Raw genomic sequence first — 22,698 nt, forward strand, 5'->3', positions numbered from 1 at the left:
ATCTCCCTGTCTTTCCCACAGGACTCAGATGATGAAGATGGATTGCCAAAGAAGAAGTGGCCAACCGTGGATGCATCTTATTATGGAGGCCGAGGCGTTGGTGGGATTAAGAGGATGGAGGTATTTGGTTTATTTTTTAGTGTTGTAAACCCCAGCACATTTAATTGAAAATTGTACCACTATGTTTTCATGTGAAAGAGGACCCAAGACTGGGATTTAATCAGGGCTTGTCTACTTAATTGGCACCTGCTGTCCAAGTGACAGGCATCAAGCTGCTATCCTTTGCATGAATAATTAAATGAATCCAGCATTATGAGGCAGAGAAATTTTGCAGGTTAAGAAATGAGGTAAGCGCCAAAAGAAGTTTTAATCTCATGGGCCAAACCCTTTGATGCAGTTGCAGCCAGTTCTCTTGTCAGAGGAAATTCAGTCAAAGCTACACTGGTTTTATATTTGAGGGTGCTGTCTATGCAGTGCCTGGTTTCTAAGGGGAGGCTTCTCATTAAGTTCCTGTAAGACTGCAGATGAAGTATTGCATCTTAATGTCTTCAACCCTTTTCCTTGGAAGAATTTTATCCTTGATGCTGAGAATATATGCTGACTGTGACGCCATGGTTCATATATTGTTCTTGAATGCAGAGTCATTTTTCTGCTTGAGCTAAGGTAGACAACAAAATCTAATATTAATTATCTATCAATCTATTATCCATTAATTATCTATTATCTAATATTAAGATATTAGATACTGGGAAAAATTTCTTCACTGAAAGGGTGATTAGGAGTTGGAACAGGCTCTCCAGGGAAGCAATGGAATCACCATCCCTGGAAGTGTTGAAAAGGTGTGCGGATATGGCACTTGAGACATGGTTTAGTGGTGCTGGGTTAACTCCATCATCTTAGAGCTCTTACCAACCTTAATGATTCTCATCTGCCCCAGATGCTGTGAATTCCCACAGCACCTTAGATTACTGGAATGTGCAAAGGCTAGTAGTTCCAGCAGTCTCTGAATGAGACTGTTTTATTCTTGAATGTGTACTTCTGATTACAGTGGGAATTTGGTGCTTTCATGAATTTGACTTAATTCCTGGTAGAACTTGGTCATGTGATGGGAACTAGTTTAATATCTGTGGAAACCACCTGGTGGAGACTGCTGAAGTGCCTTCTTACAGTGTCCTGTCCTGACATCAGGTGCGATGGGGAGACAAGGGGTCAACAGAGGAAGGAGCAAAACTGGAGAAACCCAAAAATGCTATTATTAAGTTACCAGAACAGGAGTATGAGCCTTGGGAACCCAAGCCAAAGAAGCCCCATGTGAGAAAACCACCTTCTCAGCGAAAATGGTACACTCCAATCAAGGTAATGTCTCTGACCCTCCATTTTACCAACTTTTGAGAAGAGTAGAGGGCATGAGCAGAGATCTTCCTCAGCTCAGAGTCTTTTCATGTATTCTTGCAACAGCAGATTATTTGAACCTTAGGGGAGGGCAGATGCTGTTTTGTGCCACCTCAAAGCAGCACAGAAAAGGATCAGATAGAGGGCACTGTCCTTGATTTGACTGCACTGTGGTTAAGGGCTTGGGTTGGAATCAAGCTCTGTTTCCCCCTAGTTCAACCACAAGACAGTAATGTTTGATTTTTGGGCAAGTCACTCAGTCTCTCCATATTTTCATCCTCAATTCTCCCATGTCATTATAGTATCTGGTGTTTCAATGTCTTTTAATGTATGTATCCTCACACAACCCTAAAAGCAGGGAAGAGCTGTTGTCTGCTTACAGAGAAGGAAGCTGGAGGGCTAGCACAGTCAAGGCTGCAGCACACCATGCTCATCCCAGGAATCTATGGCCATGTCCCAAAAGAATGCTTTGTGGACACTTTCCCCTCCCTTGCTTACTCACAGATCAGTTAAACAGTGCTTTAACATTTCTGGAAAGCATCTGTGAATTTTAAAGCCTGTCCATGCAGGTAATCTTGTGGCTGTTTATGCTTCAGTTCTCTTCCCATCTGTACTGTACTTTTGTTCTGCCTTTTGTAACACCTAAAGTAAGATCAGCACTTTAAAATAATACCTCTCTAATTGTGCCTCTTAAGTGAGTTGTTCACATTAATCTACTCTTATCCTATTGGGTATTTGGCTTACTGTGTGTTGGGTATTACCCCACTGGGGCACTTCTGGTTGTCCAGATAAGACATGTACAGAGGCCAGGGCGTGTGAGGACAGCTTAATACAGAAAAGCTGTACCAACCCACTTGTTTAATCTCATGCTACTTTCACCACATTTCTTGGTCATATCTTGTCTTTTATTTTTAATTGCAGGGTAAACTTGATGCACTGTGGGCTTTGGTTCGACGAGGCTATGACCAAGTCTCTCTTATGAGACCACAGCCAGGGGATAAGGTAAGGCATCTCATATGCACTGGCATCACTCCTCTGTTAGCAGCAGCAATGCTCTTCCCTCACAATCAGCCCATCTCTTTTTTTTTTTTTCAATAAACTTGTCTTTTTTCACATTGCCCTAGAGATAAAAGCTAAACATTTTTAATGTTTCTTGGATTTAATAATGAAGTCCAATGATTATTGAGAAATCATGAACTGTAAGATGATGAAAAAGCAAATCATAGCAAGGTTAATGGAGGACAAGCTGGTGTTGAATTGTGTGCAGACACATTTCTCAGTCATCTCCTATACATAGGCAAGGAGTATCTCCTGCCTTGATGAAGTCTGTTGGACAAAAGTAGGTCAGGAGTGGACTCCTCCTGGGAGGAAGCAGGGAGTTTGTGTTTTTCAGAGCCACAAAGATGTCTGTGTACTGTCTCTGGTCACTGGCAATAGCTGAGTTCAGAGCTCTCACAGTTTCCCCATGTGAGCCTGGCACTGTTATGCTTGTCTCTATTTTGTTATTCTGAGGGGACAGCTCCCTAAGAATTGAGTGCTGCTGCTTTGAGCTGTTTCACCATCAAGGTTTTTCTTTCTGCAATGCTTCTTTGTAACATGAGAACTGAGCAGACACAACAGCATCTTTCTCTTCCCTGTGGGCAGAGTCCATACATTTCATCACCTTGGCTCTCAGGTGAGGGGATTATAGAGTTACAGCAATAGGGTCCATAAAGGGCTTTTTCGGGGATAGGACTGGTGCAGATGCCCAGGTTTGTTTGCCTGGGTAGTTTTCACACCTAATGACAGACTTTAAAAGTAGCTCTAATTTGCATCAGCTAGGGCAGTAAGTTGCAAGCCTCTTGCTTTTGGCTAAATACTATTATGGCATTTCTCTAGTCTAACCAAATATGCTGCATCAGTATTTAAAATTTAATCTCTTCCATTTTTCTTTTGGCACCTAAGGAAACCAAGAGAGCAAACCCAGCTTCTTACACTACTTTGTAAAATGGTCTTAAATGTTTCACTAAGCTGCATTTTCAAGGCAGCTGTGCTTGAGACACCTTATTTACTTTTTAAGCACGATCTAGAGCTTCTGAATAGGCTCTTTAGGTCCAGCTGTATTTTGATAGCACTAACATTGTATAATATGAATCTGTCCTCTGCCTTTCACTCCCTTGGCTGGGACATTTCTATCAATGCAGAGCACAACAGAACCTCTGTTAGCCAGCGTGGTCAAGAAACATGCAGGGGGCTGGCTCAGAACAGGGATCCTCAGTTCCTTGCCTTCCAGCTCTGCTGTGGGGCGAGCAAGGGGCTGAAAAGAGCCAATGTAAAACAGCAAGCTGAAGGATTATTGTATCAGGGATAACATAAGAAAAATCAAATGTACATCTGAGAAATAGAGTGGAAAGAATCCTATTGAGCCAGATCCAGTGGAATCATAGAATCATCTCTGTTCCCTGGCCTGTGAAATTAGCTAAGGCTGAAGAATATTGAAAGTGAAACAAGAAAAATAACTAAACAGCCTTCTGCTGTTTAAAAAAAAAAAAAAGGATATCACGTGCCTGTATTTCACAGAGGAAACTAGCGCAGAAAGCATCAAGTTTGTTATTTATTCTTTGGGTAACTTCTCTAGTAGCAGTCTCTCAGTGGATAATTGACTCCTTGTAAGTTAGGCTTTTGCTGGGGGATGTGTATAAATCCACCTGTATGTGCACATAAGTAAATGTGAGCATACACACACATGCATTCTCATGGTTGTGGCTGAAGAGCTGGGAGATCAGGTCAGTGCTGGGACTGACCAGCTGGGAGCTCTGGCAGCCCCAGGAGCAAGGCCAGAGCTCTGCTGGCTCAGCCCAGGCAGGACAAGGTCACTCAGAGTGACAGAGTCAGACAAGGGCAGCAGTCAGAGCCTTCAGCCGAGGGCTGGGGAGAATGAGAGCTCATCCTGCCTTGGTGTCCTTCCAGACTCTGCCATCCAGAGGCCAGGGGCTGTGTGGTCATCTTGGAGCAAGAGGTTGCTTTGGTTTGTGTGGTTATGAGGGAGCAGGGGAAAGAGTTCTTGGTGGGGTCTAAGTGAACCTTTTTTTTTTTTTTAAGGTCATTTCATAGCTGTCTTGGCTGTTCAGGAAAATGTACAGCTTAGAAAGCAAAAGAAACACAATTCAACTCTGTTTGTTTCAACTCTGCATCTCTGTTTTGGGAATGACATTTGGATGCATAACTCAGAAAAGTCCTAAATCTGAAGTTCCCAGAATCAAAGAAGTTATTTTCTTTATATTTGCAGGGATTACCAGAGATATAGGTTGTTTCCCACTGGAACAAGATCCACTGAAGTTACATTTTCCGAATTTCTGTTTCATGGTTTGCCTCCATTAAAAAGAAAGTTTCCTTTTTCCATTTTTGCTGCTTATGTTCCTGGGCATATGTTCCTTTTTGCAGCCATTGGATGAAATTATGGCAAACCACCTATTTCTGCCTAATGAAAATACTCATTATGGAGAAGAGAACATCTGTAGGATAGGGAGGGAAATATTTTTACAAGGTTTTAGGACAGGGAGAAGATGAAAGAGGATATATACATATATATATTTATATATATATAATTATTATTATTTTTAAATTAAAGCAATTTTTACAAAGTCTTTTGAAAAACATAACTTCTTCATCACTTGAAAATGAATACAGTGAATTGGGAGTTTTTCTCCCCTTCAAAAACCTGAAAAATACTTGTAGAAAAACTTTGTGATAGTTTTGTTGGTTTTGGTGTATTCACCAATGTATCTGGTTTGTCACAAAGAGGCAAAAGTCTGTCAAACTTTTTGAGACTGTTCAGTGTCTTTCCCCACAACACAGGCCTCTTCTCTTTGCATCTGCAAACCATACAGCAACGGCAGTATTGCTATCCCAGATTTTTAAATCATTACTTCTTACCCATTCCCATCTGAAGTGAAGTTAAAAATAGCATTGCTTGTATATTTTTGAGTCCTCATGTGGGGAAGCCCATTCCAGAGCGTATGTGAGCACCTTGCAGTAGAAATACAGGCTGAAGCACGTGTGCAGCAATACGGGACTGACAGCTGCAAGGGTTCCTGTTGTCCTTTCCTGTGAGTGAGCAGGTCTGCTGTCCATCCATCCATTTTTCTTCCTTCATCATGGTCCTGTTGCCATTCCCCATCCTGCTCTTTTCCTTACCTGTGCCCTGCTTGGTCTCCTGCCCCATACATTGCCTTCCATTTCCTTCTGTGGCCTCTTCCCCCTTTCTCTCTCAGTTCTTGTTTGCATGTCATTCCCCTTGATGAGACAGACTGATTCCCTGCAGCCCTGGCTTTGGGAACAGTAGGTTGGTCCCCAGCCTCCTTACCCTGTTCCTGCCATGCTGCAGGACCTGAGCTGCTGGTAGCATCATGCTCTGGGCTATAGCCTTGCTGCAGAGCTGGCTGAAGCTCTGAGAGTTCCCCTGCCCTTGCTTGTGTCTTCCATGAACTTATCAAGAAATGGATCTCAGGATGGATGATTCATCAGCATTAGGCAGGGTTGTATTAATAGGACTGTAATAATCCTTGTGAAAATCACAGGAGTTTTTGGAGCTGCCTATTTAAAGAAAACCATCCAAGCAACAAACTCTGGTGCTCCTTCTCCTGTGTGCCCACAGTGTTTTGCTTGGCTCTTACAGACAGCTCCTCCTCTCAGTCTCCATTCAAGATCATGTCATAGCAGTACCACTGAAATTTATTAGTTTGGCAAGTACCTCAGTAAAGGGTCACAGGATCCCACTCACTTGACTTCCTCAGGTCACCTCTAGCAGGAATTTCTGTTGCACCAGGATGGGACAACAAGGGATAAACACACTTAGCTCTACCCCATCATTAGCAGCTAGGCTGTTATTTGTGGCATGGAGTTTTGCTGAGCTCTCAGACAGCATCAGCAGAGGAGTGAAGTGATGAAAAAGGACTTGTGGCTCTGTGGTGAGTTGCTGGGCCTTCTGCCTTGCTGGAATGTTCGAAGGTGACGCTTTCATGGGCATTTGTGCTACTGCTGCAGTGGTGGATCTTTTAGAGCTAGGCTGTTATTCTTCCCACCCTTCCTCAGAAATCTGTCTCTCAGAGGACCAGCAGTCACTCTTCTGGCCCAAGAAAGGGATTGACAGCTCTGAGGTGGGGACACTGCTCATCCAGCCACAGGAATATGTCACAGTGTCCACATGGCCCCATTGGGCTCTGTGTTGCTCGAGGTATTTGGATTTCCATCAAGACTTTCCCATTGGTGTCCTGAGCTTGCAGCAGCTGCTGTGAAGGTTGGAGTTTGGGAAACATTAGCTATCTTGAAATATTTCATACAAACAAACCACAGTAGCTGGTAGGACAGGTTATCAATAGTCTCTGCAAAAGGGAAGTTTCAAGCTCTTCCTTGGCCTCATAGTTGAAAAGTGGGCTGTTACCAACAGCAGCAGGTAAACACAGAAAGCCCCAGTCTGTGCAGAGAGGAATGGGAGGTTCTTTCCAGTGGTGTCAGCTGCTGCTTTCAGCAATTCCATTCCATTTTGCCTCTCAGCACATACTGATTGATGCAGGAAATTCTTAGAGGCTCGGTTTACCAAAGTCCTTGACTGAAAACCCAACATTCTTCCCCCTTAGGCAGAATGGATCATTTACTTTAAAGACTTAAAACCTGATCTCATTATTTTCACTGAAAATTTTGTAGCTACAACAGGGAGTGTAGACTGGATTTTGCTGTCACCATCCCCTGGTAATACCCCTGGGACTTTACTTAGAAAAAATCAATACCTTAATAGTGCTACCTGTGGTTTGTACATGTAAAGCCCTTTCCTGGGGAAGGGGACTTAGAAGTAGGCTGTTGTACAAAACTCTGAGAGCTTTTTTGCCTTTTTATATTCCATAAAACTCAGATTAAAAGGCTCAGACAAAAATGTTGCAAACTATGAGCTGCTGGTCATTTTAGAAGACAGAACTTCTGGATCCTTTCACATTCTAACCCTTGAGTTGCAGTGTGACTTGGAACAGGGCATAGCAGCTTTTGAAATGAGGAATATGTGGGTTCCTTATTCTGTGCATCCCTTTCAGAGTGATCACTCTTAGTCTGATCAGACTCAGTCTTAGAGTCTGATCTCTTTTAGACCTAACGGTTGTAGGTTTGTTAAAGCTCAGAAGGTCTGATTACCCTCAGATTTTGAATGATTACTTGTAATGCTGACCATGACATCTATCTGCCTTAGTTTTCCTAACAAGAAAATAACCACGAGAACAGTGTATTTACCTTCCTTACAGCTGTGAGGTTTAGTGTTCTGCCAGACACTTGGGACTCCTTAGAGGAATCATGGGACACCAAGCTTATGGATTATTAATGACTAATAATTACTCTCTGGCTGCTGCTTGCAGGTGGTCAGCAGCTTGACTGCAGCCCACGGAGATGGCAGCACCCGCCTGTCACGCCGCGGTGCCTGCCCACGTACTGGTGCTATTTGGAGCTTATTCTAATTACTTCTCTTCAAGACCCAGTAATGGCTTTTAATAGGCTTCCCTGCCTGGAGGTGTTGTAATCACTCGTGCAACAATTGGCAGAGCTACAGGGGTGCTGGAAAAGCAGCATTGAGCTCCCTCAGTCTGTAGTCATCAGTGGCTGCTGCCTGGTCCTGGGGCTTTTCTCCCTTTGCTTCTCACCTTTATAAACCACTGAAACATTAAAGAGATGAGGGCATTGCCTGCCACAGTAGGTGATCTCACTTTGTCACTTTTAATGAAAATGTGACAAATTTAGCACCCATCTTTCTACTTTTTTCTCTTCTTTTTTTTTAAAGGACACAGGTATCTCTGAGATTCATTCCTGCTTTACCAGACATGGCATGGGGGGAAAAAGCTCCCTTTCTCTGGTGTGGGACCAATGTCCTAATGCACAGTTCCCAGGATGTGTTGAGTGCTGCAGCTGGAAACATGTAATCAGTGGCTAATGAATGTCCTGTCCTACAAGAAGCCTGTGTACTGCATTGCCTCTCACTTGTGCCAGCATTGTGTTATTTCTCTTGTGGAAGAGGAATTCACAGACTTTGGAGATGGATGCTGCCCGTCTGCACCCAGGTCAAACCAGTGTTCTGTCCATGTCCTTGGCAGCCAGAGGCATGCTCAAGAACAGGAGGGTTTTGTGGTGGATGAGTGCAGATCCCAGGGCTGGTGTTACTTGGCACACAACAGGATAAAGGATTGGCCTTGTGGTTGAGACACTGGCTGTAGCATAAGTTACTTCACTTCCATTGTACTGCAGTTGTACAGTGAATCAGTGAGATGAGGACTAAATTCGAGGAGGCTGAGACCATGTTCCTACTAGTACTTTGAGCACTTAATAGACAGACTGCTAAGCAGAGAGGGGACTTTTCTGCTAGCCTTAAAACATATGTACCTCATATGTACCACTATTTCTCTGATATTTATCATAAAGGAACAGCTTCATCAGGTCTGATTCTCGGGGGTTTTTTATAGAGAACATCTTTGGGATAAGGCCTGGTGTCTTAATCCCCTGTTAACTGCAACTCTGACATGTTTGCATGGGGGAAACAGGCTCTTGTGTTATCACAGTTTCCCAGAAATCACTTCACTGATGTTCCACAATCCTACAGCATGTCCAAGGACCTGACTTGAAGCCTGGAGACTGTCTTGGGCCTTAGCAGTATTACCACAGGGCAGTACAGATGGCACACCTCTTTTGAGAGGAAAAGTGCACAAATGCACGTGTGGTTGCTGGCTAGGACTGTGTGAACAGATCCACAGTTTGCACAGGACAGGTGTGTTGCAGCCAATGTGTTTACTTGTTTCTCAGCAGCACCCTTGGATCAATCTGAACATCATCTGACGGTTTCAGTTCATCTTTTGTTTCAGTTTGCTGGGAGCTGTGCATCCCTCATTGTCTTTGAGTTGGGTAACACTGCAGAAATTAATCTATCCAGCCTTCCTTAGCTCTCTGCTCACATTGCATACTTCTAGTAGTTATGTAGAATGTGTAATGCTGTGACCTTCTGAAGCTGCAGAAAATAAAAGAGGATGTATTCATACTGTTATTCACACTAAAATCATTGTACAGAATGATAACTAAAATTCCAAATGTATTGCCTTACTACTTTCCTCAGAGGAGCTGTAGTTCCAGATGTCTCTGTCCTTGTAGAAACTATTGTGATTTGTGTTGTGGTACCAGAAAAAAACCCTAAATCACAGTCTACTACTATGCAAGTAACAAAAAGGCACTAGACAACAAGAGGAGCTTAAATCTATGTATGTTAGGTCTTAAGATGAACCTAATCTTGCTTTGAACATTCCAGCTTTATATGCCAGTTTTAGTCTCAGATAGAAACAACAGGACTGCCAATGCCTTGTGCTTTCTATGGCAATATTGGGGTTTCTGCAGCATTTAAAAATCATTCTGGTTGGTTGGTTGGGGTTTTTTTGGCTTGTAAATAAATCCCTAGTCTCCTCCTCCTTTACAGGCTTCTTCTAGGGAATTAGTTGCCCAAGAAGACAGCTCAGTCTTCATTGGCTTATTAAGGAGTGGGATATACAGAAACTTGGAAGTGAGGCCTAACAAGAGCAGTGTCCCTTCTTGCAATGTTGGTGGCCAGGCACTCTGAGTTGAGCAAACCTTTGAAAAATGAGAGGAGGTGTATTTGGGTTTTTTTCTACTGCTGGGGGACTGACTCTGCTGAGGTGAGAGCAGGGTAGGGCAGAGTTGGCAATGGAGTGCTCATGGAAAAGAGTAACCTCAAGATGCACAGCTGGTACTTGATACCTGCACAGGGTAGACATGGCAGGAATCTATTTGCATAGTGTTAGGTCTCTAGCACACATGAAATGGGACAGAGAATTCCATGTCAGGACTTTGGTACCTGAGTTGCTTTTCTAGTGTGTTCATTCTTAGAATGACACAAGACAATCTGCCATTCAATTTAACATAGGAGCATTTGGGGGAGAAGAGGTTTTCTGTGCTTTATCAACATGCCAGCACTGATAATGGACTGTGTGAGTCCCATCCCAGAAGACGAAAATCCATGTGAGGTAAGCACAGGGGAAGCTGAGAACTGTGGATTTACCATCTACTTGCTCTAGGTAGCAGTAGAGCCATTTAAGGGCCAGTTGCCCAGAGGAGCATTGGTGATAGTTGTATCTGTTTCCAGACTCTACACAAAGAGGCAGCCTGTCTGTGTGGTGGGCCAGGATCTTATATTTTTGGCTGAGGCAAGGAAAAATGTTAACCATTTCCAGCAGGAATCTGAGTTTCCATCATTATTCTGTACCCTAGTCAGGTGAATAATGTTGTGTACACAATAATCCCAGCTTGCTCCTGAGAGACAGTCAAATAATTCAACCAGGAAAGCATGACGACACTTAATTGCAGTTTGAGCAAGATCAGTTATGGTCCTTTGTGGCCTAATTTACTGCTCCCAGCAAGCCACCAATACCTCCAGGCTGAGGCTGTTGCACCCAGCCAATGTTTGTTGCTTTTGTTGCTGTGCTCCCCATTCTAGGAGATGGACACATGCAATGTCCTTTTCCCTGAAAACACCAAAGGAAAGAGGAAAATCTTTTGCAAACCAACTACTGTTGTTTTTTTTTTCTTGAACCACATTCTAGTCTGGTCAGCATTCATGTGTGGTGCTGTGGTTAAAACAGGGGATGTGAGTCACAAGTCCTGAACTTGTAAATACCATTTTTCCCCCCCTGCATAACCTTAATTAGATGACATGACCTGACAGTGGCTCTCCTCGCTTCCTCCACTCTGGGACCCTCATCCATAAAAGCTGTCAGGAAGGAGGAAGGCAGTAAATCACATATGAGTGCAGGTTTAGGTTAAGATATTTTTCTGAGGTTTGGGTGAGATTTGTTCTGGCATGATGGCACTCTGAGATTGGTACTGAATATACAGGACCTGATAGACCTGAACTTTAGTTATGCCCAGTGTTACTCTGTTCCCTTTGTCACTTCAGCCTCTTTTGGGCTCAGAATCAACAGGCTTTGTTATGGATCTGCACTGTGCATTACTCCAGCCACAGCCTCGGCAAGGTCCAAGACATGTGATGTTTTGTGCATTCCTGCAAGATATCTTGTGACTCCGGCCATTCTTTCAGGAGATGTCTGCAGCCCATTGCTGCATTTCCTTGCTGAGGCATGCCTGGAAGCAGCATGCAATTTGCTGCTGAATGGAGTGTGATGCATATTATTTTAATAGCCCTGTCTTCAATACTGGGGTGGGCTGTTCATGTCTCGTTCCTTGTGTGCCTAAGCTGAAAAAGTGGTATCAGGCATGAGAGAGCTGCATGGGAGGGATGTGTTCAGCAAAGTTTATTTTGCTGAAGGGTACTGGTACTAGCTTAAAAGTCTGATTTTCCTGGCTGAGCTAGTCCTCCTCAGTTTCCTATTATTGTCCACTTTCTCCAGTGGTAAATTGGAAGCAGCACCCTTGTCTTCAGTGTATTCCTGCACTGGTCTTCTCCCTAACTGAGCAGACTGCTCCCAGAAGACCTATCCCTTGTTTCAAGCAGTGCTGTGAACAGCTGGGGCTGTGAAGTGGGGAACAGTGTCTGCAGATGTGTGTCTGGGAAAATTATCAGTACTTGATTGTATTCAACTCTCAGTATTCTGATAAAAGAAACTACAGTTGCCTGGGATAGTGCAGCTATTAATCTTACTGCAAAACAGCTCCTGATTTAATTGCCTAGTAGAATTGGACACCGTTTCCCCCAATACTGTTGCTATTTTTATTTAAAACTGTTCCTTTAGATGGTCTGTAAATGTTTTTTCATGTTAGTAGAATTAGCTGAAGTTGAAAATATACCCTTCAAAAAGTCTCAATATTTTCAGTTTTTGTTTTGAAACACTTTTTCTGCCTGAAACTCAAAGATGATTTGAAATGAACAATTCATGTTTCAAGCCTGAATTAAACTTATTTTGACATACTTGTTTTACCTGAAAAAGGAAGACTTTTGGGTGCTGTTGACTTTTCCTTTGGCCAGCAAGTGGACTGAAAGATGACTTTTATTGCTGCTGTTACATGCAATGCATGCCATGGGTCTGTTTGTGAGTTTGCCCTGGCAACCTACGTCCCTTGTTCCTGGGGGATCCCTGCATGGGATTATCACACATTTAATGTCAAAAGAAGAGCTCCTGTGCTCTCTCATCCCCTCCCCACCCCATAAATCCTATTTTCTCAGCTATTTGGCCCCCACAGCCAGGCTGTCTGAGGGCATACTGGACTTCTGAAGGATTTCTTCTCCCAGCTTATTTACAACAAGGCTGGTCCCACTTTGCCTCTATGAGAGGGGCTCAGGAATCTTGCCTGAGCTTTTTGGGCAGCAATGTCAGCCATGCCTCAGCCAAGACAATAGATTTTGTCCTGAATTTGTCAGCAGCCCAAGGAATTGCTTAGCTGTGTGTCACTGTCACCATGTGCTCCCAGCCCATGTGCAGGATCTCATTGTTTGGGACTTGGGAGTCAGAGTTTGTGAGGTAGGGATTAACTTCTGTGCTGTGTCTCCATGGTGCTGCTCCAGTGAGCCAGGGTTTGTGGGTGGTTTTGTTTGGTTGCTAAAAAGAGAAAAAGGAGAGATTTACTTGTAAGAAGATTTTTGTGGACTTTGTGAAGGAGTCACATGTGACTCTGCTGCTTTTAAATATCCCTGCCCCTTCCTGGGTCAGGATATGTGTCCTGTTTATAGCTGGGTTACCTCCCACATCTTAAAGCTCAGTCTAATTCGTTTTGTAATGAGCAGCACTTTGGGTGAGCTCAGTAGGTTACACCTCTTGGTAGCATCACCTTGCTCATGCTGTGCTGTAAACAGTTTGCTGCTGCTGCTAGGATCATCCTTGTGCATTTGCATTATCATTTTGCAATTTTCAATTTGAATTTATCTGATGTGCCAAAGAGCATTACAGGGTCCTCACTGTTGCAATGAGTGATTCACAATCCACAATGCAGCAATTTCCTTCCCCTCCAATAACTCCATCATAGAAGGGACTGAGCAAAAGGGATAGGAGTTTATGTAGAAAGAAGCCAGATAATATGTTGGGGAAAGAATGGGCTGAACTTATTTTCCTTTTTAAAATCAACACAAAAGGAAATAATTACATTCTCATTGCGGGACACTGACACTTTACTGAGCTTTGCTTTTAAAACCCTCTTCTCTTCAGTCAACCCCATTTTCTCTTATCTTTTCATAGTTTTGGGTTGCCATCATTATAGGCATCGGTGCTGAGCTGCCAAGTAACTTCCCAGAAAATTATGTACAATAGAGGGCTTATTAAACTGGAAGATATGCATGAAAGTCAGGTTGTCATGCAAATAAATATTTTAACTTGATGATATTTAATGTTTTGATTTGAGTCCTGATAATTTAAAATGGCTGCATATAAAAATGAATGACAATTTCATAAAATAATTGTTAATGATTAATGAAATAACCACCATATAATTAATTTTAATTATTATAATTTAATAATTAAATTATATAATTAGGAAATAATTATAAATTACATATTTATTAACCTGAAAGCATGATCAGTCACCAAACTGGTGATATGGGAATATTTGGCACTTCCAATACTTTATTTTTCAACCCAAGAAAGATATCTGAGTCCCAAATGTAAGAACAGGAGTTAGTAAAAGTTACTTGTATGTGCCTGAAAACCAGGCAGCCTTGGGTTTTACGTGACAAACTGTTTCAGCAGCTCCCTAATTTCTAGCCTGTATGCTGCAGGGTAATCAGTGCAATTCCCAGGAAATCCATGAAGGTTTTAATGAGCCATGACACGTTGAGCGCACAGTCAGCGTCAGGCAGTGCAGTGAGAGGAAGCTTTTGGCAAAAGCTGATGCACATAGATCCTGGCTCCTGAGGAGCCAGCTGCTAATCCTGACACTTGCCCAGGGAACTCAAATATTGGGAACTCTGTACCACCTTGCTTCTTCTCTTTCACTGTACAGGTGTTGTATCCATACTCTATCACTGATAAATAGATTTGTTAAATGAGTTTCCCACACTGGCTGGTATAGGATATTCTGTGTAGGTATTTCTGCTAGAACATTTTTGTTCTTTATTAGTAGACAGGGTAATCCCTAATCTTGCCAAGATTCAGTTTTTCCAAAAGTCACTGATCTTAAGGGTGTATATCTCATTTTTTCCTGGGTGTGTGGATCAAAGCTTTCACCTACTTAAGCTGATCATGACTTTTTGTATATGCTCCCTCTTGTGGTTTTGTAAGTAGCTTAAAATCTTAATCTATTCTTTTGAGACTTAGAGCTACGTTTTTATACTTAACTATCAAGAGATATTTAAGAAGTGAAGCTACATGCTGATGAACCAGGTCCATGGCAAGCTGGCAGACTCATTCCAGTGCCATAGATTAATAAAACTGGAGACAGAGCCCAAGGAAATTATGCTCATTTTGGATTTCAGCATCCTAAATAATACTATCATTTAAAAATAATAAATAATTTAGTACTTCCTTGCTGGGAGCAACTTCATTTTTAATTTGGTGGTCTAGTGTTTTGAATGGCCATGCTCAAATTTTAAAGGACTTTGTTTATTTTAATCCATTCCAAAATGCAAGTATCATATTCTTACAAGATCAAAGACATGAAAACTCAGTTAATTAAGTGAATCTAATTTCTTTTTCAGTCAGATACCCACCTCTGCAAATACAAATTGCAGCCCTGGGACTCCGTAAGCCAAACCAAGAGGGAATGGAAAATCAAGCAAAATTTATAACAGGAAGGATGTCTTTTATTAGGTCAACTAATGTAGCTAAAAATAAGAAACAGACATACTTTTGTGTACACAAATACTGACACGCACAGAGATGAAACTGGATTTGATTTTTGTTAAACACCAATGCATGTATTAAAATGAAGAGAGAAAAGAGACAGCTACTGGCAGATGGCCTGGATTTTTAAAATTCTTTTTGCTGAAGTGCTGCTAGTATCATGGGTGAACAGACTTCCCCATGACACTCTTTTAATTGCCTGGATTCTTTTTTCAATTGGCAGAAATGATTGTTAACTCGCTGAGTAGTAGCTAGAGATTTTGGAGAAGTGAGTGCTGGGGAATGGTGTAGTGAGCACTGTGATGAAGATAGCCCAGCAACATGATGTAGTGGCTTTCAGGAGGTTCCTCCCTTCCTCCCCCTCCTTAAACCACACACAATAACACATCCTAGGTGGTCGAGGAGACTTTGCCTGGAAGTACAAAGTGCCTGAATTGCACATGTGATTGTTACACTGGGATAAAAGCTGGAGTTGGGACAAGGGCAGATCCCACTGCTTGAGGATTTGTACTTTTTGAAAAGCCAATTTGGCTAGCAGCATAACAAGAGCCTAACAAGTGGATGGACATATGGGGAGGCAAAATAATTGTGCATTAGGAAGAGGGTGCAGATGTGAGCTGAAGGAAGGGCGTAGCTCCATATGGCCAGTGCTGACCTTCAGTTGGTGCCTGAATGACAGCACGCCGCGCGGGTCGCTCGTCTGAGCGCGGCTGCTGGGCAGCGGGGCCCCAGCCACACCGACCTGCACCCACGCACATCATCTGCCTCCACAGCACAATGAAGCAGCCACTGACAGCTGCTGGGCCTGAGAGCATCCTGGCATTGCTGCACCTTGCAGCTCTGACACCTTCCCTGAAACATTTCGTGTGTTCCATGCTTCTGGAAAAATACATATCGTTGCCACTACTGAAGTGGTGTGGTGGCTTCTTAATCCCTGTTAATCTGCTGTGCAGGAAGAGCAGAGATAAGCGTGCAGGATACCTAATTTCTGTCTGTGTTCCCAGGCTTTAAAAGCCTTTATATGCCTTTGGAGAGGAAATGACTTAATTCTTTTAAACAGACTATTAAAAATCCTGTGGTTAGCATGTTTATTTGTGAAACATCGTGGATTTTTTTAATAAACTAACCCCCAGAGAGATGTGCATGTTAGGTAGAATAACAGTGGCACTCTGTGATTAGGAAACTGTGATGTGTGGAGGGCTTAACTCTTCAACTAGAAATCCTTTGACAAAACACACTTGATAAATCCAAACTATCACTTATGATTTATTATCATTTGTTCTTCCCTTTCCCTTTTCAGCTGTTAATCCTGGCACTGGCTTAGAGTTCGGCCTCATTTTATCAATGGCTGCTTGAAGTGCTCAGGAGGATTTGCTCCAGTATTCACCAGAAGTCTTTGATATATGAGATTGTAGGCTAACACTGGTAATCTTTTGTGAGGAAGTGTCACAATACATACATCGATCATCCAAGCCTCTGTCTGTCAGACTCTCCCAACTCAACCGTATTTTTCATGACACAATGCAGCGCATGGCCTTTAAATTACCCATCTGTCTGACAAATCAGTGAGTGTGGCAGAAACTGGCAGCAGTTTGACGTCGCCTATCACTTCAACTGAAGTGAAAGTAATGCAAACAGATTTATGGGATCCCCTTTGATTATAGACTATGAATATATTTGGAATTGATGTTTGTGAGAGAGACACAACAGAGGGGCAGGAAAGGCTTGTAGGCAAAAGCACTGGTGTTGGGTTTGCAGCTTTGCATTTACTATGAGGGAGATTGTTCTGTTCTAAATTTTTCCCTCCCCATATGGTGCATCTCATCTGAGCACCTCTGACCTTTCCTCTTTTTCTTTTTTTTTCTTTCATCCTGAGTGATTATTTAGCTGCTCTAAATTCATAACTTTATAAATATCAAAACTGAGTTTTCTTAAAAGAATTTGATGTACAGCTGTTAAATCTAATTGTAACATTCATTGCATGTCAGTAAATATGCTGAATTTCCAATTGGGCTCTGAATACAGTGGAGCACAGCAGAAGACAAATACCTGGCAAGGATGGCTACTTGCTGCAATACTGGTGAGGACTTGAGTTCAGTGAGGGAGTCAAGCAAAGCATTGAATTGGTTATTTTGATCCAATGGTTTATCTTTGCAGAAGTAATCAAGACCTTGGCTTTTGCCTTTTGCCTCCATGCATAGTCTCTGCCCCAGTACAGTATTGCCACAAACCAGTATAGTATTGCCACAAACCTGCTTCATAATCAAAGTCTGGTGTAGCAAGCCTGGATTTTTAGGAAGAGAATTTTATCCTGCTCATTGATGCTGTTGTTTAAGTGTAGTGGTGAATTGTGGTGCTGAAAGCTGGAACAGAGAACTACTGAGTGTATTTCATGTGCAGGCAACAACATGCCCATTCAAACAGCTCCTGTCTGCAGCTGAGCTCTGGAAGCCCAGAGCCATTCAGTCCAAGTAAGTGATAGGGTGGTACCCTTTGGGTTTTAGTACATTTGTAAAACTGTTTTCTGAGCTCTGGAGCTTACACAAGCTTCTTTTGAAATGCTGCTTGCCTTTCTTCAAAGAAGCCATAGACTTAAGTGATTCCCCTCTTTTTAAAGCAATTGTTGCCATGAACAAAGGTGCAGACATTGGAAGTCGCTCAACAAAACAGTTGTGGTTCTGCTGTGATGGCTTTTGCTCGTTTCCTGAGGAAATTGTGATTTATGAGTTTGTCACAGAAACTCAGCCCATTCTCTAAACACCTTCAGAGTTTTCTCATGCCAGGCAGCACTGAGCCAAGAGAATCTGTGACTGATGTGGGTTTTTGTATTCCTGCTGCCACAGCCGTTGGTAGCTGGAGAGGATCATGATCTACAGATGCTTTGAGATAAATTTTCTATATTTGGAATTCTTCTCCTGAATTTGCTCAGGGTATGTTGTCATAACCTCAAGTTGAATTTAGTTTGTTGATTCCAGTGTGCAACCTATCTGAGGTGCCTGACTGAGGTTGCCATGTAGCTTTTGCATTACCTAGGAGCCTCTGGCTGCTTCCCACAGGAGAGGCTAGGTGGTCTTTGGGGCCTCTCTCTCTCTCTCTCTCTCTTCCTGTCTGGAGCTCAGTTAGTGAGAACTTCTGCAAAGCTTTTTTTTGGCTAAAGGAAACCGTTCCTCACATATTTGCGTTTATCCCCTAGTTGACTAGGACATCCCCAGTGCTTGCTTTTTTTTCAAATCCAAGCTACTCCTGTTTTAAAACTTCCACACACAGTGCTCCCATCAGGTCCTGCCTGCCTGCATCCATCCTGAAAACACACTTATTGGAGAGCCCTCTGTGCAAGTCCCACACCTTGCTGTCTGAGGGGGGCCACATCTACACTGCAGCACGGAAGATACATGCACTATCCCAGTGTAAAGTTCAGAGCACAGACATCAGCCAGGCTAGGACCACTCTGAAAAGGAGAGGTACAGATTGTGTCTGTGGCTAATGTTGTTGCTCTGGTATAATCCTGTATGAGTTTTTTTCAAGCACAGCTTTGTAGTCAGAGATTCCACCAAGGCAAGCACAACTTGGGCGGAGCTGTCACTTTAGGTGTGTTCTACTCTAGTAGCACGGCACAGAGCACATGTGGGCCCTGTCCCCATGTGGTCCCTTTTGGTTTAAGCCAGTCCTAGGCTATTCTCTACAGGCAGTAGCTCTGAAAATCAAGGAAAGTATGAGCTTTAGTACAGCACAGTGATACTGGATGAAATACAGCCTGGCCCCTCTGCTTATAGTGCTTTTGACTAGCTGCTGCTGAGTCAAAATACCTGATTTTTAATAATGAATTTTTCTTCACCTCTAGGGAAGATGCATAAACTTCACCCGTGTGAAATCGGACGGAACCTCTGCCCCTTACAGCCCGCCCCCGAAGCTGCCAGTGCGCGACCACGCTCCCCTCAACAACACTCCACGGAATCCTGCCCCTCCCGTGTCTCTGCAGCCTCCTTCCAGGCAGCCACCTCCTGGACCACCTCCATCCCGAGCCCCTCCTGGACCTCCTCCTTCACGCCCACCCCCGCAGCCCATGGCTTAGAGTGCAGCCAAACCTGATCGACACCACACGTCTCTTTGCTGAACACAGCATATTTATTGAGTATTGGTTTACAGTTAAAGATATCAGAATTTGTTGCTGGTCAGCAAAAAGAAAAAAAAAAAAGAAAAAGGAAAAAAAATATTGCCAAGTGTCAATTTTAATGTATGAATATATTTATACCACACGTGCTGAGTAAACATTCAGTGGAAAGATTCAGAGCTATGGGGTGTAGAAACAAACCAAAATGATCATCTAGATACAGTAGCAGCTTTTGTGTGTATACATTTGAAGATCTATTCAGCTATGACAGTTGTCTGACTCGGTATGTCAGATCATTCATTAATAACTTTAGCCGGTACTCATGCATCTGTGGCTTTGATAGCTGCCACCTACAAGTTGGCTCAACATAGTTCATTGAGGAATTTGCTTTCTTTTCCCCAACAGTACTGCATCCAGATGTTAATTTTGCAAAGATAACTTTCTGCCTTTGGTTCTGCAGGTGGGATTTCCATGGAAGTTTTAAGAAGCCTATAACAGTAATGAGGTAACATGAGACTATGTGCCAATGATCTAGCACAATAATCTATCATAGAAGAGGGAGATTTTTTTTTCCCCTCTGGAAAGATCAGTTTTGAGCCTGCCATCTCTGCATATGTTTAGATGTGGTTGCATAGGATAACCACTGAAGGTGAGATAGCCTGTCTGGAAATCCAGACTTTGTACAAGACTTGGGTTCATATTTGTCCAAAGTTCAGAGAAATTTTGAGAAAAATATTTTGGCCTGGTGTTTAGTTTTCATTTACAGAAAGAGTAGTCCAAAGCGAAGCAAACATACAGAGAATTTGAGCGTAGATGCTGTAGTAAGCAAGCAGAATATGTTATTTATATCAGCAGCATTGAGGGACTGATTCTATTGCTATTTGATTGGACAAATTTCCTTTTGACCTTACTGCCAAGAAGAATTCAATCCTTTTGTGATTCAAACATCAATTCCTCTTGGAGCAGCTCTTTCTTGAGACAGTTCAGATCCCACTAATATGTAACCCTGCAGTGTACCTTTGGCTGAGAGGCATGGTGTGAAGAGTGAGTATGAGGTTTATCCCTGTTTTATATGCTTGGCTGTTCTCCCATGACCTCAATTCTGGGTGCCACAAAAGCAATGTGAGCGCCCACACAGAGGTGGGAATTTCTGACGCGGGACTGTGGGTCAGCCCATTGTTAGTGCTCACTGAGCAATACCTGAGTGGGTTGTGCCCAGAGCATTCCCTAGTGAATCAAAATAACACCTGAGCTTGCTTTTTCTCCACCACTACCTATTGTATTGGAGAGGGCACGTATGCTGGTCCGCTTTGACACTGGCTGTGTGTTTAGGATAGTTGTAGAAATAATTATATGTTGTATTATGACACAGCATATACCTATTTCTCCGTCTGTGTGTGGGCATGTAACACATCACAGTAGTTATTGGCACATAAGTCTGAGATAAAACACTAACTGTATTGTGCAGTTGCTCCAGATGTAAGACCTCTTCATGCAGCTGTTACAGGCATATAAAGCTTTCCTGGTATAAACAGAAATCAAGTTTAATGTTTCCAGTGGAAGGCCCACTTGCAGAACACCACCAAGCTCTCATCAGTATATGCTGATCACTGTGACATGCCGTGTGTATGCAGCTGAGGCTGTAAAACATAACTCAGAAGAACCACAGAGCCTCTTTCTCCTCTTGCACTGCTCTGCTCTCTTGAGCTTAGCTCTTACCTCATGTATATTGGTGCAGGTAGTGAAATCATGGTTGTGAGTGCCAGCTGGCCTTGGAGCTGTTCCTGATTTAGGCCAGAGCTAGCAAAGCACTTCTGCATGTGTTAAAATGTCCTGCAGGTCAAGAGAAACTTCCTTATGCCCAAGTACTTTGCTGACCTGTGACTTCATTGTGATCAGAAAGGAGAACTGGGATGCATTCAACCCTATCCTCATTCTTTTTAGACACTTGAATAGGGTCTGCATAATTTGGTTCATGAGAATAGATTTCTCTTTGGAGGGGAAAGAAGAGTGTGTGTATGTGTGTGTGTGTGTCCGTGCTTGTGTGTGGGAACTGTGTAGGGTTTTGTTTGGTTTCTCTTGCTTTACAAAAATTGCTTCAGAGTTGTACTCCTACGAAATAGAAAGGCCTTTTTCAGCCAGTGTGACACAGTCATCACCTATCTCTGTTTCTTTCAGTTGAAAGGTGAAACTAAAACAAGTCCTATTTTCCACTGCAGTTCTGGTGAAGCTCTGTTTTCACCCCAGTGAAAGGAACTGGATGTCTGCAGTGAGAGGGCAGAGGGAAGGGTGAGAGAATTTGCTTCACAAGCAGAGATCACTGATGTGCATTATGCTGGTAATATGGAAACCCTGAAATAACCTTGCTGGGTCTAAGACCATTTGTAATGCATATGTACAGTGAACCTAACAGCTTCTTACGTTGGTTGTATAAGAATAATTAGCCAGCAAATCTTAACTAGAAATTGAAATAGCAGAGGACAATAAAACTGATTCCCATGCCTGGACAAAACAGGGTATTAGAGCTTTAATGTGGGGTTGCTACAGACCCCTGCTCTGTAGATGTCAAGTCTCTTATCAACAGGCAGCAGTGAGATTGAAGCAGTGGCTTGGTGGGTCCAGATTCAACTTTAGCTAATGAAATAGCCTGAGAGCCAGATTTTGTCTTGTCTTGCACCTGTACAGATTTTGGGAGGGGCAAGTAGAGTGAGTAAAGTTGGTGATTTGCCCTCATGTTAATGTTGGAATTTGACTCACTACCAGTGACAGTGGAGGTGTTGGCTTAGGCAGGGCTTCTAACAGTCACACATCCAACAAGCCTGTTGTTTGCAGTTGAGGAGAATATCTTCTTTGGTGGAATAGGCAGTCTTGCAAAGACAACACATACTAACAATTCTGCACAACCTGCAAGTGCAGCAGGAATACGAACAGCTTAGGCTTTGCCAAATCCCAGATGAATGGATTCATGTATGATAAAGCAGGAGCCACTATGGATTTGAGAATTAGATTCGGCATAAATGGAGCTTCCTGCATTCACACTGTAAAAAAAATTAAGCATTTGGTGTTTAACTCAAGTTTTGGCTGCAGCCTCTGTGATAGAAGCACCGCAGGTTTAGTTTACTGGTAAAGCAGAAAGAAAAAGTGAACTTTTTTGCCTTAAACTGAATTTCCTTTGCAAAGGTGGGAGCAGTGAACATGCTGCACTGGCTACAGAAAGGTCTTTTGGTTGTATAGAAATGCACCCATTTGCAGTGATCTCAGGCACTGTAACAGCCTGATAGAAGAAACTAGTTGCTATTTTATTGTCTGTTGAGCTTGATCCTTACCTGATATAAATCAAAACAGACCAACTGAAATCAAGGCAGTAATATTGTCATCCATCAGCTGAGAGATGTCTGA

The 22,698-nt window shown here is 42.8% G+C and overlaps 1 protein-coding gene across 1 annotated transcript in view; it reads left to right on the top strand.

Annotated features, from left to right (window-relative positions):
• Positions 1-20,088, top strand: part of ANTXRL (ANTXR like) — a 57,569-nt gene extending 37,481 nt beyond the window's left edge. Inside the window, exons 15-18 of the mRNA XM_033066298.2 lie at positions 22-120; positions 1,189-1,356; positions 2,314-2,394; positions 19,030-20,088. Of these exons, the coding sequence (XP_032922189.1) occupies positions 22-120; positions 1,189-1,356; positions 2,314-2,394; positions 19,030-19,260 (579 nt within the window). The 3' untranslated portion in view covers positions 19,261-20,088. The remainder of the gene's footprint in view (positions 1-21; positions 121-1,188; positions 1,357-2,313; positions 2,395-19,029) is intronic.
• The last annotated feature ends 2,610 nt before the right edge of the window (positions 20,089-22,698 follow it).

Source organism: Catharus ustulatus, chromosome 8, assembly GCF_009819885.2.
Source record: "Catharus ustulatus isolate bCatUst1 chromosome 8, bCatUst1.pri.v2, whole genome shotgun sequence".
Taxonomy (NCBI): Eukaryota; Metazoa; Chordata; class Aves; order Passeriformes; family Turdidae; genus Catharus; species Catharus ustulatus.